Raw genomic sequence first — 19,525 nt, 5'->3', positions numbered from 1 at the left:
ACCGCGGAGCGCGCAGCTCCGGACGCACCTGAACAGTCAGAGCGGTGTGACCATCATCAGTCTTTCAGCTGCCGCGAGCCACACACACAAACACACACACACACACGCGCGCACACACACAGTCTGCTCTGCAACATCTGCCACGTCGTCTCCGATGGAGAGCGGAGCAGACTGACGGAGTGTTTGTTGATGTGGAGTAACGCGTCTGTCTACCTCTTTGGCGTCTCCCGCGGACCGAATCGGTGTTGTGGGATCTCCGCGGATCTATTCTGGACGTTTGAACGGCGACTTTTAAGAAGCCGCAAAAACTCCGTGGAAAAATCGAGCGCAGCGTGAATTGTAGCTACTACAATGTCCGAGAACATCTGCGTGGAAAACTTAAAGGCATGCTGCACATTGAGGGCTGCGAACGTGCGAGCCGACTGAAACACATGGACACGAGCTCAACTACACACTGGGTAAGTCTGGCATTTAGGATTTACTTCTTTTTTTTACGACATTAGTGGTTGTTTTTTTGTTTTTAATAACCCCACAAATGGGTCGAAATTGTCAAATGACGTTGGAGCCATACAGAGGAGAACACTTGACCCAATCAGACGTTGATCACACACCTCTGCTATAACAGAAGCAGCCTGTTTTCATACATGTGACAAACTTCTTCCATGTCATTGTAATAACCCACTGGTTTCCCTTTAGGGGGTTGTGAAGGGGCCAAAGGGGCTAATTATTCTCAATTACTGCTTCCATAATGTCCTCATGGTATAATAACCCAAACATGTGCTTGGATGGACTCTGAGTGCTTCCACACATGTCCTCCTCGTACTAAATTCATCTCCTCCTGGTATATTATTACACGTTTCCTACAACGGGTAGGCTTACTATAGCCAGCTCCCCGACATTGAAGGGATTTCTCCTCACATGTTAAATGTGCTCCTGTCATCACATATTTGTGTTTTACTCCCAACACTGTTCTTCTTTAAATTTGTAGGAGAGCGGTCCCGTTGTGCTGCTTCCTCATCTGGCAAAAACGTATACCTTTCCAAAGCATAGTCCATGGATAACTGGATTTACCTGTCAGTATTTAAGTGGATGAGTTTTCCCTTAATGAGTGGCTTTTAAATGATTCTTAGAGAAATGTCCCCTCTCTCTTTCTTGTATGGATTGTCCATATAAACATGCCCCCTCCTTGTGCCGGGATCATTAACCTGTTGGTGTGTGGAGACGAATGCTCTCCTTCGCAGTAAATCGGGGCCAAAGCACTGCACCGGTGGGCCCTTGAAACAAGAGAGGACAAACTAATGAGAAGAGATTACGTAGAACATGGCAGTCTGTTCTGTATCGCTGTGTTTTGGTTTTTTTTCAAACGTCATTTTCGCCCTGCGACCAAAACACTCCAGCAGCTCATCTCTCTAATTAGCCCTCCTGCTCTGTAGCTGAAGGTGAGCTGATGGGGGAAGCTGCTCAAGATAGAAAGACACCGCTGCACTTACTGTTTTTTTTGCAAAGACACATAATAAGACTGTGAAATAGAGAAAAGAGGAGAGAGACTGCAGATGTGCCACATTCTTCATGTGTTTGTTGCAACTGTGCTTCCACTCCAGACATCACATTCTCTCTGCTTTCAGGCTCACCATCAAATAGATCCTTTCCCTTCCAGCAATTTATTCAGCCCATTATCTCCTCCTCCCTGTCTCACACTTTGTTAAATCCAGCTCTTTCAATCTACTGATTGACACTGACTGTCAGGCTCAAAAGCGCCAGGTTTAATTTTTTCAATTTGAGATCGTCACGCTACTTCTGGAGGTTCTGAACAGCAGTATGTAAAGTGGGAGAGACTGGCTGTTAAGTTCTGAAGTCTCCAGCAGTTGCGGAGGCAGATATTGTGTGTTGGGTGGGCCGACAGAAAAGTGAGTGGGACAACTTTTCCCAGAAAAACTGGGGAAGGAAGCCAGTGGTTCCTTTGTACGATAGGAGCCAATTACATTTCAGGAAGTTCCCACAACTTGTTAGGACAGTTCTTAATAAGAAGATATATTCAACACAAACAAGTCAGCAATTCTAGATTGTTTTGGTGCGAGTTGCCTAGTTTTGAAGATATCGGCCGTAGAGATGTCGGCCTTCTGTGTGCAGGGTCATGTAGGAACTATTTTCTTTCAACCACAGTTCCGACACCAAACTGCTCACAACAAGGTCTGTGGACGATCTTGAGTAACCGGGTCAGGATTTCTGGAAAAAGACACTGCTGTTTCGTTTTTCAGATGTATTTTTATCAGCACTTTGTGCACGACAAGCCGATTGATATAGTTACATTATATTTGAGGGACGGTAGATTGCACTATGGCCGATACCTCCAAAACTACAGGCAACTCACACCAAAACAAGCTAGATTGATAAATAGCATTAAAGGTAAGAGGGCAAATATGTGTTTTTGATTATGGGTTGAACCGTCCCTTTAAGAGTTCAAGTAAATATCAAGACTTTAGGTATAGAAAGACTTGTATCAACCCATTTAGCCCATTTATGATACATGATGTTTTGCCATTTCTTATTATGAAGCATCTTTTTTTTATGACACAAACCCCAGCTGGTCCACATAACCATCACTTCCTGTGACTCAGACTCTAAAAGGTGCTCTTCATCTCTGCCCCTCAGACTCTTACGCATGTGATTATGTTGTGAGAAGTACTCTTTCCATGATTATTGCAGTTGGAGGGAGACGTTTTGCGTCATTCTAGACTGTGAAATTGCTTTCTCTCGGCTGATTGCTGCGCCGCTCCTGCAAGCAAGACACTTAATTGTCCTCGTACTTTTGAGCGCAGACTTGTCACTGGCAAAAAGACGCTCTGAGGAGGACCAATCAGTCTGATTCAGGAGCAGGTCAGGTGATGGTTCAGTGTCCTTCAGGATCTCTGTGTGCCACAAGAAGACTTCTGCTTCAGGCCTTTTACAAAGATGAAGACTGAGTGGATGTGGGAAGGCTGATGTGTCAGTGATGCACGAATTGAAGATTCATGCATTTAAATAATATTTGCATGAGCAACAGGTGGCGAAAGAACAAAACAGAGTTTAAAAGTACGCCACATTTTGTTTACGTACTATTCCTGACAAAAGGAAAGAGATAAATCCACCTTGGAAGTATTTCTTGAAAGCATTGTTGAAGGAATGTTTTTTTTGTTGACTATTTTGTCTCAGATCCAGCGTCTGAAACACCAGCACAGAGCGTTCAGGCTCTCAGCTCTCTGGCAAAAATATTTTGTGTAGAGGATGAAAGGAAACATGATTATGCTTCACTCACCCTGCCTAATGAGGATGAGAGGGATGTTATTGGAATGGAACTTTTTTTTACTCAAAATCCCACTTAATAAGTAAAGTGTTGCATTAGTGGCCTGGTCTATCAAATTAGAAAAAAACATTTGTGTGTCAAAGCTTGGCTTGTATTTGATTTTCACTGATTTAATTTTAAAGGCAAATACAGATCTCAAGGAATACAAGATTAGTAAAGGACAAACTAATGTTTCTTGAGAAATACTGGTTACTTCTACTGCTTGAAATCCATCAAATTAAATAGACTGAGAAGCAACTTGTCGTTTTAAATACTTGTTTTTTTTATGGATTTAACAAACAGGATATAAGGTGTTAGTTAGCTTTAGTAGATCTGGTAGGCGTGTTATGTCACCTTTGGACAGAGCCAGGTTAGCGTTTTCCCTGTGTACAGTCTTATGCTAAGCTAAGCTAACCATCTACTGGCTGGAGTTTAGGTTTTCTTGTCTAACTCTCAGCGAGAAAGTGAAAAAGCAAACTACGTATATTTTAAACTAAATATACTTTTTAGACCACAATCCCACTGCTAGTGCCTTAATCCTGCATTTATAAATATAAAATCCCCATGATTCAATAAGCCGTGTTTGACATGGCGCTCCTCCTATATGACTTTCTTTTTGTGCTCCTTGAAGCCACCCCTGGGTGCAGTGTCATGCTCAATAAACTGCTCCTGTCAGAAGCACTTTGCTGAGTCGCTGTAGAGGTGCAGCTCTCCGAACCCCCCCTCCCCCCCTTCCCTCGGAGAAAAGCGGCCTGTTTCAAAAATGATTGGCCTCACAATAGAAGCACAAACTCGGAGGATAGCTAGAGGGGTCCCACTCTTAATTTGTTGTGATGATGTGCCCGTCCTCCCTACATCAGCGCCGCTGCCTCGGGTCCAGTACAGCCATCCTCCGTGAGTAAAGGATCGCTGGCCTGTTGCTGCAGCCTGTGCTTAGAAGCCGATATTAAATGTAACAAGAGTCTCAGCTTGTTAGGACACCATGGATTCAGAAATGTGAACTTTAAACTAAATACCTTTTTTTTTTGGAAGATGTGAAACGAGTCAATGCAGACAGACAGACATTTTATTGTTTGATCAGAGAGGGATGAGATTGGGCTGATTCAGCAAAAACACAAGCCAGTTGGACATCTCTGTCTTGGTGGAGTCAAAAACTTGTAAGTGGCCTTTTTTGCTTGGTCATCAGCTTTTATGATTGAACATTTCTTTGCGTGATATACTACGACTTTTTATGACTATTTAATGGCATACTAAACTCTAACGTTTTATGACATTCTATAGAGAGTACACAAGAAATAGTCCTAAAACCTGGGAATGAGTTAGCATTTCTGCACTTTTGATTCCCTCAAGTCAGGTGCAGTAAGGTGATACTTTCCCTCATTGCGCTGTGTGAAAGTCTACATTGTGATGTTGATTCACCACAGACAACTCTAAATTGTCTTATTCCAGAGCCTGGTGTAGTAAAAAGAAAAACAACGTTATTAATTTCTCAGCGTTGGGTTCAGGCTGCAACTTGGCATCTAGTTGCTTTTATTTGATCTTTCATTGCGATTGGAGTCCAGAGTATTTTGACTCGTGGGTTGTCTGCCACATTATTTCTGTGTTCTATTTACAGTCCAACAAGAAAAGTAGGACTCTGTGGATCACTTTCATAGAGTTGACTGATATATCTGTCCTTTGTTAGGACTACATGTTCTTAATTGGTTTGACTGGGTTTCCTCTCATATCCTGAAGATACGAAACTACTAGTGTTCAAAATGGTGTGTACGCGTTGTAGGACCACATCTAATGACACAAAAAGTGTGTAAATACACAAAATACATGTAATTGTTGACTCATCTGTTTTGTCCTACAGAGACATGCTGTGTTGCTGAATGGGTGACAAGCTCCCTGTCACCTCACGAACCCTGTGAAGCCCCCGTCCCATCTGGTTGTGCAGGACAGGCTCCCCCAGCAAAGTGGCAGTGATGTACCAGGAGGTGGCCTTCCTGGCGGGAAGCACTGATCACCAGTTCACCCCCTTCCACTTCAAGCCTGTGGAGAACACGCGGGAGGTCGAAAGCAAAAAGGGCTTGTTCTACAAGCGAGCCCAGCTGCTGCTCCAGCCTCAGCCCCGCCAACAGGATGGGGACGAGATCGGCCTAACTGACGGGGCGGCCATCATCAACGTGGGGGGGATCAAGTACCGCATCCCCTGGTCCACGCTGGAGGAGTTCCCCCTGACAAGACTGGGCAAGCTGCGCAGCTGCAGCAACGAGGCCGAGATCATGGACTTGTGCGACGACTACGACGGCAGCCGCAACGAGTACTTCTTCGACCGAAGCCCGTCGGCTTTCCGCACAATCGTCTCTTTCTTGGCGGCGGGGAAGCTGCGGCTGCTCAGGGAGATGTGCGCTCTGTCCTTCCAGGAGGAGCTGCTGTACTGGGGGGTGGAGGAGAACAACCTGGACTGGTGCTGCCTCAGGAAGCTGCGGCTCAGGCAGGAGGAGTACAAGGAGCTGCAGAGGTTGGAGGAGGAGGAGGCCGAGCTCACCTCGCCGCAGTCCTGCGAGGAGAGCCCGCAGCCTCCCGGAGCAGGGCCGCAGGAAGAGGTCCAGACGGGGGGCTGCATGCTAAGACTGAGGGACATGGTGGAGAACCCCCAATCTGGCCTGCCGGGGAAGATCTTCGCCTGTCTGTCTGTGATATTTGTAGCCATCACCGCAGTGACGCTGTGTGTCAGCACCATGCCAGACCTCAGAGAGGAGGAGGAGAGGGTGAGTTCACTCCGTCTCTTCAATAATCAACTTCTGTAATTACTTTTTGCCTTGCCCTTCTTACCCACAAATCCATTTTAAATTATCCCAAAAGTCCAAACTCATATCTGCTTCCCCATATTTCGTTTCTGGAATGAAGTCCTGACAATTATTGGACTGGAATGATTCAGCTCGGCAGAAGCTGCAGCACTCAGCATCCAAATCATTTAGCCACCATTCAAAAGAGAGGCATCTCCCAATTTGTTTTTTTGAAGCAAGGACAGTATCAAATTCACAATTTTAGAAAGTAAAAAACAAACAGCAATGTGATATCAAATATTGGTTTTCCCACAGAGTAAAATAGCCGTCTAACAGCTATACAAATGCTAAAGCCATCACATGCTGAACAGATTTTCACGATGAACAAACACCGCACACACACATAACTACAAACTTAAGGAACCTCGCACTGAGGATTCCTTTTTATTCCTAACAGCCTTGGGGATGTGAGTGCTTCACAGCTGCTACAGTAGAATTGAGATTATGTTGATGCAGCAGCCCACATACAGAGTCTTCCTGGGCTTTATTGTAAATCATTGTGACAGAGACAGAAGCTCCGTTCACTTAATACCAGATTATTGCGTTGCTCCCCTCACTGTTCCTGCAGCAGAAATGCCTTCATAGCAACACAAGATCCAAGTTCTCCCCATCGCAGGCAGTAATTGGCATATACACAACATGGAAAACGGCTATATGTATATTTACATATCTTTAATTAAATGAATCGTCTGTTCTGGTTTTGGATTTCAGTTCAGTGTTTGCAGTATCCCACAGGTATTCTCCCCATGTAGTTGATTTTACTCGACCTGCTTCCAAAAAATGAATACGAAATGAGATGAAATGAATGTTAAATAAGCTCATTATTGTTATATAACATGATGATTATGCAAATTACAGCCATGCAGTCTTAATCCATACAGTTAAAGGCTTGTTTACCCAAACCATATCCAGACCAGCTGACCAGTAAACAAATTGGGAGCTTTAAATGGAAATAAATGATATTTATATTGAGTGCCGTGTTCACTTAGAAGCTTCATCGATGCTTTTTAACTGTTATGTAGATGTTGCATGGCATTTTAGAAAGCATCGTTGATGTTACAGTCCAAAGATCTGCTAAAACATTTTATCATGAACAACAAGACAACACAGATTACTCCTGAAGGGGAAATTTAAAATTCAACATTTGGGAAATGACTTCATTTCATTTGCTTTCTGCGAGTTAGATGAGAAGATCGATATAAATCTCATGTCTGTATACGTTAATGGAGCTAGGGCATGGTTAGCTTAGCTTAGCATAAAGACTGGAAACAGAAGGAAACTGCTAATCTTGCTCCGTCCAAAGTTGAAAAAAATCATTCTATATCAACGATCTAATTAACACGTTAAATCTTATTTGTTTAGTCAACATGGACAGAAACTTAATAGCACCTATGGGTTAGGTGCTATTAAAGGACGAAGAGTTCTCCGGGCAATCAATGGGGATTAATGTTGATTCACATTTCTGGTTGACGTCGTCAAGAGAAGCTAATGTCGGCCCTTGAATTTGCTAGATTTGTTGCTAGGTTCTTTTTTTTGAAGAAAAGTCACAAAAAAGTCAGAGACAGACAAGTTTCTACGTGTTTTAGTCCTTTTTGCTCACAGGCTAAAAATGTCCTGACTCCAGCTCCGTATTCAACGTACAGACATCTTTTCATTTCAGTCTTGTAAAGGAAGGAAGGAAGTGTATTTTCCAAGATTCAGTTTACTCCAAAGAATCTGAATCTGGTTAAAGCAAGCACTGTACAAACAAAACGAATAAAAACTAACATGGCCAATAATATTCCAAAGCTTGAGAAGGTCTAAATAAAATAATGATACTCGTAACCTAAAGTCTCTAATTAGGTCTGAAAGTGAGAGCGGAGCACATCCACTTGTTGCTGCATTCAGCTTTCATCTCCATGGAAGAGAAATATTGCTACCTCGGGCTTTTGTACCCACTTACTACACATGCTGTCGCAGTCTGTGACAAGTGGAGCACAAAAAAAGCGTATTAAAGCCTACGATGTCTTCCCCCCGAGCCTATTCATGTCCACCTTTGCCTCTGAGACTTCAGAAAGCCTCGGAGATCTGGCTCCAGAGCGTCTTTGTATCGCACTAATTCAACCCCTGAACGACATCAGCAGACCAGTGTGTGATTAAAGAAGAGCCCCGCCGCTTCTCCCTCCCTTCAAAGGGAAAATCAATCAGGAAAACAAAACGGGTGAAAGCTGAACCAAAACCAGCTTAGACATAGTCTCATTTTATCTCCAATTAAGTGTCATCTGTCATTATATGCCTGTATGAAACCGCAGCTTTAATGATCTGAATCAGAAGAGCAACGGGAGTGATTATATGTTTCAAACTCTGGACAGCTGAAAAGGTGTCATCGTGGCACCAATTAGGCACCCAGGAGTGCCTGAAATAGTGAGCCTCACTCCTCCTCCAAGAGAACATTAGGTGGTGGTGGTTCATTAGAAGTGAGAACCCAAACTAAGTGGGCAAACCCCAAAACGCAAGGGTTTATCAGTATAATGAGGTGGCTGTGTCATTCTTGGCAAACCTACACAATGAAGGGAGGCAAACCACAATCTGCCACTTATTTGCATCTTCTTAACCGCCATGAACACCAGAGACGGTAAATAAAAACAAAGTGCCACCCCCCCAAAATGCCAATTTTATTATGAGGAGACACATAACTAAAACTTTGTCCTACAAGTGCTGTGAGTGCGCTTCTGGCGAGGTGGTAATTGTTCCGTGTGCACATAAAGGAATCCACAAAGAGAGACAAAGCAAACCTTCTCACAATGGTTTGAGAAGAAAAATAAAAGTGTGTTCGCACCCTCTGTTTCCCCTGTTTTGTTCCCAGGAGTCGTGGTTTGTACCGAGGGGACAGATTTAAGGCTGTGGAGCGTCTCTTCTCCTTTATTACACATGCTATGAGAATAATTTGGCCTTGCTCTGAAAACGTATGTTAGTGCTCTTCGAGTGAGCTTTACTTCCTGCGTTGTCTTCATTCACACGAATGTCAAGCAAAGCATTTAAGTAGCTCAACCCTGGCATTCAGCTCAAATTGGTGAATTGCTTTTGCTAATTACCACATCTCTTTCACTGGAGTCCGCCCACTCATCCTTCCCCATTCCACAACTTCCCGATATCCATTAGCTTTGATAGCCAACCATTTATCTGCACAGATCCTCCCCATAGTAATGAAACTAATGAAATGATCATTTCCCTTAGATACCCATATCTAGGCTATAATATATTGTGTATTTCTAATGTTGTTTTTGAGACCTCAACTATGGCTCCAGGGTTCGGCAGTATGAAGGGAGCAGCACTCCCATGTTGAATACACTGCCTGCTACACCTGATTAAACCTACTAATACTAATACTCTCAAGACATTTTTAACGTGTTAGGATTATCTTTCATGAACTGAAAACACATTGCTTTATGATCTATTTTATTGTAAATGGGGATCATAACTCACTAAATGAAACTCATGTTTACAATGTTTACTGAGGTAGTGAATCGAGAGAGAAGTAGGGTCATTTTCTCTTCGACTTAGATACAGGAGTCGCCCCCTGATGGCCATTAGAAAGAATGCAAGTTTAAGGCTCTTCTGCGTTAGCTTCCCTTTTCAGTGACGGAGGTTGCCGCCAGACGAAAACAGTATAAAGTTACGGGCCAGAAAACCAAAACAGTGAGCAAACAGCTGCCCCTTCCACGTACACATAGTCATGTAAGACGCTGAAAGCATCTTAACATTTTTATTTTCCAGGAAATGAAGTCACGTTATGAAGCTCTCAGTCGTGGATTCCAGCCTAAATGAAATTGCACTGTGAAGCAGGAGGGCAATGCAACCCAAACCCAGGAAGCGTCCATCTTTAATCACTTGGTCACTTGAGCCGTAGGAGAGAGTTCGGGCTGAAAAAAACTTTGTAAGGATCCTCCTGCAATGAAAAGCACTTAGCCAGGCTTTCTAATCTAATGTAGCTCTTAGAAAAAAGCATTTGGTGACTAAGAGGCCTTTCTCTACCCCTCTCTTTCGCTAACACACACACACACACACACACACACAATATAAAAAAATGAGAAGCTATATTGCATTTCGCATTTCATGGCCGCTCTTTGCACTCTCTGGATGAATAGGGGATGAAACATCTCAAGTGTTTTGTCGATTTCTTCCCTCAGAATTGCTTACTCTGTTCACAGAAGCGTCTTTGAAAACTGTGTTCTTGTCCTGTTTATCTCCTGCGAGAGCCCCGGCTGTGGATCTAACCTCTCGGTGACTCCGCTCATGCCTCAGAGCCCTCGTACACTTCCATTCTGATGTAAATCCCAGCCACTTTAAAAGTACACCCTCACCTCAGCCAGAAACCATCACAGGGGAGGCAGAGCTCAGAGGGTGTGGACGGGTGGATGAGAAATGTGCGCCAATGCTGTAAAAAAAAACACAAAAATAGAAAGATATTTGTTGTAGTTTATGCTGAAAACAAGAGGTGAACATCACTCATCCCTCCTGACTGTGAGTTAGACGTATCGCTGCTTCGTGCTCAGAGAAGTGTGCGATCCATCATGGCGGTGATGATTTGTGTTTCTCATTCAGTGTTCGGTAAATAATTTCTGGTGAGTCGAGAAGTGATTTGTATTAACTGTAAATCCCCATGGGAACACAGCCGTGTTTTATGCTATAGGACTTAAGCAAAACCTCCACTGTCAGTTAAACAATGTGAAAGGTGATGTACAGAGATTGGATGAGTACCAACATATTTGCGGGGACATTTTTAAACAAGAGAAACTAGTTCTTTAAGCTGTTAATATTAATATAGTACTTTGCAAGAAGCAAATGAGAAGGCAATGTCAATTAAAATAGCCTCAGTCACCATCAGTTTATCAGGATTAATCGAGAATCTGCAAAAACCGAGAGTAAAAGAGGTTAAATAATGTAATGTATTTCTCCAACCCTTTGGTTACAACTGAAAAATGCTCCAGTTTAGCTTGCTCTAATTGCTCTTCCCTGCGGAGCTGCAAGCGCACCAGCTGAACAGCCTCTCAGCGCACGAGGAGGGAACATCTTTGACTTTATTAGAAAACACTTCTGTTACCATAGAAGCATTTGCATTAGTCAACATTTACAGCAAGAGTATAGTCTGTCTGCCATTGACCGAAACACTGTATTACCCGATATTTAAAATAAATATTTAAATATTTCTTCCAGTCTAACCACAAAGGAAGCACTTTGCTGTGTGGCTGTGAGGGATATTGACTGATGATGCTCCGGGAAATTTGAGGGAACAGTTCTTAAATCTAAATCTAATCAAAGTCCCAGGAGACTGAGTTTTCATGTCATGTTAATGCATATGTGTATATATATATATATATATATATATATGTATGTGTATATATATATGGCATAACTTTCAGCCCATTTAAGTTGTATTAGCCTTGCTCATAAATGTTGTTGTTGCCAACTTTAAAACGTTAAAACCGGACCACTTTCACTCATTCACTCCCCCTCTGTTGACTTCAGTCCATCAGTTACAGTACTGTTTATTGTAAATGTGTGTTTTAGGGGAGTAGAGAGAGAGTGAGAGACACATCTGTCAGGCAACAGCCATAATTATTGATGTGTTATAGATTAGGTTAGACCAGATGAAACTATAATGACCCCCATGGGGTATTTTGGTTGTCACAGCAGTAGAGAGCAGGATATACCGTAAATAACAGTGTATGGGCATACGGGGAAAAGACACCGTGTTCCTGGTATTTCAGGCTGAAGTGGATCGCCAGCTATTCGGCTATAGCATTATCAGGCGTATGGACAGAACAATGCTTTAATGTATCCAGAAGGGCAACTACGCGGTGCAGGCTATTATCAGAGCAGGTCGTTACAGGTGTGTAAAATGAGTATTATTAGCTTTTACAGAACGGAATGGGAGGATTGCAGGTTGAAATGAACAAAACATTTCTGTTCAAAGTACAGCAACCGTCTGTCATAAAGTTCCGCAGCCCTCCCTAAAGAACCGACCGTAATAAATACATATGGACAAGCCACAAAACTGAGCCGAGATCAATGCCCATGTGTGTGTGTGTGTGTGTGTGTGTGTGTGTGTGTGTGTGTGTGTGTGTGTGAGAGTTATAGCAGTGTTTTCAGGCGATCGAAAAATAAATAAATTTCTGAAATGATTAAACATTTTGATCAGACTCCATGGCGGTGGTGGATTAGACTTCTTCTTCTTGCCAAAGACGATGTTTAGTAGAGTCTTTAATAAGTTCCAGAGAAAGTAATGTAATTATTGAATCTGGGTTTCAGCAGAACACTTTGCCTGCTAATCATAATTCTGCATCCTAATCACACACACACACACACACACACACACACACACACACACACACACACACACACAGAGACGTACTGGAGGAAATTCACCAAACCGCTCTGGGGGAAATAAGATGATATTATTTGACCATTTTGAGAAATGATTAGACACACAGCAGGTCGCAAAGCTATTAACTTAGCGGGAACATCAATCTTATTTGTTATAATTTGTGTAAAATGACTCGGGTGAGCTTCTATCTGCTCAGATTTCACCCTGAACCATCCTGCTCTCCTGACTCGCTGGTTCCTCTTTCCCAGGCAGTAATCGCAAACCCAGCATTCAATGTGACAGATTTTACACTGAATGAAAGTAATTTTAAGGTTGTGGGAGAAGAATTAAGACCAGGATAGGAAAATATACTTGACTGACAGTGTTTTGCCGTGCAGTAGGCAGGCATGAGGCCCTGTGCTGACGCTGTTACTTACTTTTAGTGCTAATGGTTATTGAATACATCGTTAACTGTGGGGGGGGGGGGGGTGCAGAAGCCTATCCCAGCATGCACTGTGTGAGTGGCAGGAGGCCGTCAGTCTTTTTCAGGGCTATAAATAGACAGATATTGTCACGATTTATGTTTTGAATTGGTTATTAATTCTGTTTTATTGAGATGTTCTGTGTCTTGCACTTTATTTCCTGCCTTTGTCTGCCCTTCCCCTAATTAGACACTGCTGCGTTCAATCACCTGCACCTCCTCAGTCTGCTTCACTTCACTTTCTGCCCCTGTCTGTTCCTCTTGTGATCGTCTGCCCCGCCCTTAATTGAAACCTGCTGTGTCTAATCACCTGCACCTTCCCTGTGTATTTAAACCCTGTGTGTCCCTCGGCTCAGTGTTCGTTCGTCTTTCGGCTGCCTGCCATTTCCTCCCGGTACGTTTAGTGTCTGCTCCCCTTTGCCGTGTTCGCTGTTTCTTTGGATGTTTTATTTTTCATGGACTTGTGATTCACACGTTTTTGTGTTGAATACTTTTTTGTTGCAATTAAACCCACAATTATCCAACCCTCCGTTTCCCGAGTCTCCCTGCATTTGGGTCCAGCCCTTTCTTTTCTGAAACCTTACAGATATATTAAGTTTCCAATTCCCCGAAACTGCAGCCAGTCAATAAATGACATAAATTAAATCCTGCCTGTGGAAATGAAACGTATGCCTTGCATATCCGAAGATATTATATAAAAAATAAAGTCACACTCATGGTAACGTTCCGACAGGGAACGCTGTCCCTGGTTTTCCGCTGGTCCGCTACTTTGGTCCAAAGTAAAATATCTCAACAAATATTGGATGGACTGCCAGACAGACATTGAAATATTGTCACAAACGCCTCAGCTGTAATTTGTGTTCAGTGCTAATTAGCAAATGCTAACACTTTAAATTAGTATTGTCATTTATCCCAAAGCACTGCTGAGCCTCTCATCTCCTGTGTGGTAGACGGTCCCGAATGCTTTCCATTGAAAAGCTCAGGGAAGCCAGTTGGTTGTCTGCGCATTACAAAGCTGCACACAAAGATGAAATGCTACCTGAGGTGTTTCAAAACCATGTTTTTCACTTTTAGAACGGAGAAGGCTTTGAGGATGAGCACCAACTGCTTCTGGTTTACTACCTGGAACGCTCTCCCATGCAGTAGATAAGAGCGACTAGTGTGGCTGTATCATTTCTCACAAACATTATATAAATGTCTAAAACTGCAAGACACCTTTCCCTTGTAAAGTGTATAACTATAAATAATTTAACCATTTAGGGTTAGTATTTTGGCTTTAATCTGCACTTTTGCAATAATGCTAGTGTCTTGCTGTCACGTATTCTGAAGTTCTAGCATGAGCTACAGATCCACACATGGTGTCCTCTTGTAAAGCACATGAGACAAGGCAGCACCAACTGTTGGTATTAGAGCCCTTTTCATCCTGTATTTTACTGGTTTCAAGTTATTTAAATATTTATGACTGCACACATGTCATGCAGCTTTTTATTTTGCTAAAAGTGAAACCTAGACTTTTGTTTATTGTCCATACAATCATAAATCTGCCTTCTCTTCTCGTGGATTATGGAAATAGCACTTGGGATTCACACACAATCCCGTTATCTGAAATAAGATGCCTTCTTTTTGAAGAAGCTTATTAAGATGGCTTCTGGAAGAGAGCGGGAAGCGTTGAAACTCAATCTGACCGGCAGAGAGCAAACACACAAGACACACAGTGGAGCCCAGTGAGGTGAATAAATAAATCCATTAAAAGCATGGGCGTGCCGAGGACAGAAGCAGCCCGGCACTTGAAGTCCCCCTGTTTGTGAATCACACCCACTCCACCATATCTGCGGGGAATCGGAGGTGGGCCGCCGTCGCCTCCCTCATTGTTTGGTTTGCATGCTTGTCTTCAGCTGTGACAGGGTCAGAGTCCCCTGATCGCTGAGACGGATAATTGTGTGCTTTTAATTTTGATCCTCCGCGCTTCTGCCTACATCAGAGGCTTCTCGGTGTGGAGAACAGGCAGGCGGGAGGGAGTGGGAAATGCACTCAGCCAGAAAAGCCTCCGACAGAGAACAATACAAATATGCTGGTCAAACACAAGGAAAGGGACAGTATCATTTTAAAAAATACAGACAGACTCCCTTGTGGACGCAGAAGAGCAGAAAGACAGAAGAGGTGTGAAACATACTGGTTACCATGTGAAGAACGAATGAGCTCCTTAAGGATTTGGACAGGAGCACATTTATTTGTCTTGGCTTCAGACTGGTATTATTTTGGATGTGGAATGACAGCATGTGGTTAGAGGGTGGATTTCAGCTCAAATTTGAATTTCTCTGCTGCGCCTCCAGAGCTTCAACATTGCCATGTGCTGCAGAGCTTTAATGTCCCCGCAGATACAAAACACTGGTGTTCAGGAAAACACTTTGCATGAGGACTCGGAGGTGGATTGATGACCCAGCCATAAAGCGGATAATGAGTTCAAGAGAGAAACATAAAATATGTTACTGACGATATGAAACTTAATGGAGAGGCTCTTTTACTGAATATAGTAATATTCAGCAAAGTACTGTTTCCTCTATAATCTATCCAAATGGTTTTGGCATTCCGAAATGGGAGAATATAACATTTTCTTTTACGTTTCTGGTCCAATTCGGCTTCAAATCCCCTCAAAGAGAAGCTGACAATCTGTGCTCTTAACCTCACAGTTATTTTATCATTTCACATTTCAAAATAAGAATATATCGGCTCGTTAGCAGCTGGCCAGGGAACTACGGAGCTGTGCCGAGGAAGACAACCAACTCCCTATTGTTCATTTTAATGTTGGCTGTGGACGGCAGCCAACAGAGACTTTGTGAGGTGACTCTGACTGAACAGAAAATTATAATTCTCTCATCCTCTGCTTTTACTCCTCAGTAAGCCGGCTGTGTAACTGAACTAAAATGTCTATACTGTAGCTACACTTCATCTGAGCTCATCGGCGGATGTAAACAAGCCTCCATCACTACTGTGGTAACACACGCAGTAACATTGTGATGATTTTTTTTAACCTCTTTTGCAGGAGATCACGTAGAATCTCCTATATCATCAGTGAAATGCAGTTTAATTAAAGAGAGCTCTGTGCGGCTGTGCTTGAGCTAAATGCACATCAGCATGCTAATACGTTTCCAATTGTGGTTCTGGTGTGTTAATGTTCAGCTTTAGCATCCACGCATTCGCTAATTAGCACTGAACACAAAGTGCAGCTGGGGCTGAAGGGACGAGTTATGCTGGTGTTTGGTCATAAACCAAAGTACAAAATGAAGTTTTGAGCAGACTCTGTATGAAAAACTCAGGGGATCAAGATCATCAGGATGTACTATATTTCATCCTCTGGGGACCATGCATGTTTGTACAACATTTCATGGTGATGCATCACATTATTGTTGAGATATTTTAGTCTGGACCAAGTGGTGGACCAACAGACAGCTCATATTGTGATGGCTGCCTGCTGTGTGCCTGCAGATTTCTTGCTAGCTGCGTACTCGATGGAATGTTTTCTCGGTCAAAACTGCAATTTTGTGTTTCTTCTTAGATTTTGTGTTTTATCTGATTTACAATTCAGGAAATCATGGATCGCAAAGTTATCATAAACTAGTAAGTAATGCCGACTGGCATTTAATTGCACTTTCACTTCCACACTGTGGAGGTTTGACGGAACCTGTTGTACTGCTGTGATCAGCCAACTGTCAGTGGAAAGGCGTTCAGTTTTTACTCTGCCACCGCAGCACTGAAGAACATAACACATAAATCCATCCCACTGTTGATCACGATGACTACTTCTCCAGATCCATACAGCAGTTAATTGCTGCTGCTGTGTGAAAAACTGCAACTCCAGCTGTGCCGATCCGTCATATACGTGGTCCTTAATGGGTTTAGCAAGTTTTAGCTCTCTAGGGCAAAAAAACATGCTATATGCAAAACTAAGTCTATACTGAAAAATGCATGAGGCTCAATCGGTGAGGAGGACTTCCTTTCTTTGAGGCCAGTCAGTTGGAATGACGCCTCCATGGCAGCAGAGCTGTTGACTGAGCAGAAACGAAGGGAAGTGTTCTGCTTGTATATTCACGCTTGCGCACATTCTCACCTGGAGAAAATCTCCACAACCACAGTGTGCGTTGTTGTATCACTGTTGGCTCGCTAATGTCATCATGTGTTTCTGCACAACATCAAAGTCATGAATATCTGAGCCACGAAACACAACAGGGACCTGAGTCTGAGAGGATTCAAGATTCTTTAGAGATATCTATTTCTCAGTATTACACGACATTTCAAAGAGGAAAGATTTAAAAAATATATATATTCTGTATGTCTTCAAACATTCTCATATTCTAATTAACCCACACATAATTAACTGATCCTAATAAAGCAAAGTATATTGTTTGTAATTAATAACACTTAATTAAATGCTGAAAAAAATGAAAAGCACACACTTTTTTTTTTCCAGTGTCCTCCAGCGGTGACTTTGACTTAATAACCAAGTAATCTCTTATAATTATATTTTAAAATATGTATGAACCCTATTTCAGCAGTAGAATAAAATAGATTATCATTAAAAGAGAGAATAGTTCAGCTGTGGCAGCTTTCAGAAGGCACGATGACTGAGACAGTTAATTACGTATGTCTGCACGTCGACAGCGTTCACCTCTTGATCGCTCAGGTTTGACGTGTGAGTCAGCGAGGGTTCACTAAATGAGATAATCAAAGCCTTTTGTTTTACACTTCATGAATCTTTCAGCACCTTCTCTTTTGTGTTTTGTTCAGCGTCACCTTTTTGTTGTGAGATCAAACGCATCAGCCTCCTCTGTCAACGACAACCCCGCCAACCAAATAGCAGGCTTTGAAATAGAGTCTTAATCGCTGACACTGCACCTTATCTGAAGCACTGTTTATCTCACACACCGAGGGGGTGTTGTTGCTGTTTTGTAATGTAACACAACCCTCAATTAATGTCTGTCTTTATGTGCTTTTTATTTTCTTCTTCTCTCCGTAGGGTGAGTGCTCCCAGAGGTGCTATAACATCTTTGTGCTGGAGACGGTGTGCGTTGCCTGGTTCTCCCTGGAGTTCACGCTGCGCTTCATTCAGACGCAGAGCAAGTGCATGTTCTTGCGAACGCCTCTAAACGTCATCGACGTGGTGGCCATCCTTCCCTACTACATCACCCTCATTGTGGACTCTCTGTCGGTGGGAGAGAAGCCTGCGGGCTCGGGGAACAACTACCTGGAGAAGGTGGGGTTAGTTCTCCGCGTCCTGCGAGCTCTACGGATCTTCTACGTGATGAGGTTGGCTCGCCATTCCTTAGGCTTGCAGACGCTCGGGCTGACGGTGAGGAGGTGTACGCGTGAGTTCGGCCTGTTGCTGCTTTTCCTGTGCGTTGCCATGGCTCTTTTCTCCCCACTGGTGTTCCTTGCTGAGAGCGAGCTGGGTGCCAAGCAGGAGTTCACAAGCATCCCTGGCAGCTACTGGTGGGCCGTCATCTCCATGACCACGGTCGGCTACGGCGACATGGTGCCCAGAAGCATCCCCGGCCAGGTGGTGGCGCTCAGCAGCATCCTGAGCGGCATCCTCCTCATGGCTTTCCCCGTCACGTCCATCTTTCACACCTTCTCCCGCTCCTACTTGGAGCTGAAGGAGGAGCAGATCCGGGCGCTGAGGCAGAAGCCCGACTCGCAGGACAGCACCAAGTCCCAGAACAGCGAAGACTCTCAGGAGACGGACAGCTACCACGGCATCACAGGGGCCGCGGCCTCATCCATGCATCGGAGGAAGTCCATGGCTGCTCGCAGGGCTGCTGAGATTAAAGCGGCCATGACAACTTAGAGCTGCTCTGTCTGTCTGTGTTCAAGTGGCAGTCTGGGAGGCCGTGGCAGCCAGCGCGGGGACTTCCAAGTTGACAAGCTGCAGGACTGTGAGCAGGGAGGAGATTTTCTTCTCTGGAGATTGAGGTCTCTGCTTTGATCGTGGGAAGCCGCTTGCGCACCAGAGTGTATCTGAGTTTCTAAAGTTTTACGGAGGAGCTGCAGAGGTCTTTTTTTTCCTCCACAAATTTGACTTAGAACTTAGATAGTTCAAGTACATCATTAAAGAACCAGTCGAATGAGAAAAAAGTGACAGACAGGATTCTCTCTGACTGCGAGTTAGACTTGAGACGAGTCTGAGCAAACAGACACGAAAACAAGTTGTTTTTCAGACCTCAGACTTATAAATAATGTTCCTCATGTAGCTGCATTTGAGAGGATTGTCTGAAATAAAGGTATTTGCTGAGTTGTGAGACATGTAGTTTATTATTGATGTGCAACACCATCTCCATATTGCATTTTGCCAAACCAAATAACTTTGTTATATATAAGGTACACACATGCACATGATGATGTCAGCACATTTATTTGCAATGAAGCAGAGCTTATTAATCTACGACATAACACAAAAACTAATTTATTTGTCAAAGGGCTATGCACGCACTGGTGTAAAAAGTATCTGGTTCCCATGCTGGAGCTTTAAAAGAATAGGAAGCCGTTTC

The 19,525-nt window shown here is 43.4% G+C and overlaps 1 protein-coding gene across 2 annotated transcripts; it reads left to right on the top strand.

Annotated features, from left to right (window-relative positions):
* kcng2 (potassium voltage-gated channel, subfamily G, member 2) lies at nucleotides 1–19,276 on the top strand. Of its 2 annotated transcripts, none has more exons than XM_076112676.1 (3): nucleotides 1–458; nucleotides 5,178–6,078; nucleotides 17,998–19,276. In XM_076112676.1, exons 2-3 carry the CDS (start codon nucleotides 5,290–5,292, stop codon nucleotides 18,823–18,825), a joined length of 1,617 nt encoding a protein of 538 aa, XP_075968791.1. In that variant the 5' UTR covers nucleotides 1–458; nucleotides 5,178–5,289; the 3' UTR covers nucleotides 18,826–19,276. The 2 variants fall into 2 exon arrangements, with proteins under 2 accessions (XP_075968791.1, XP_075968792.1); XM_076112677.1 differs by lacking the exon at nucleotides 1–458 and adding an exon at nucleotides 1,056–1,073.
* The last annotated feature ends 249 nt before the right edge of the window (nucleotides 19,277–19,525 follow it).

This window comes from Anarhichas minor, unplaced genomic scaffold (assembly GCF_050575085.1).
Source record: "Anarhichas minor isolate MPS153535 unplaced genomic scaffold, ASM5057508v1 ptg000051l, whole genome shotgun sequence".
Taxonomy (NCBI): domain Eukaryota; kingdom Metazoa; phylum Chordata; class Actinopteri; order Perciformes; family Anarhichadidae; genus Anarhichas; species Anarhichas minor.
This window is presented reverse-complemented; position numbering and strand designations above follow the sequence as displayed.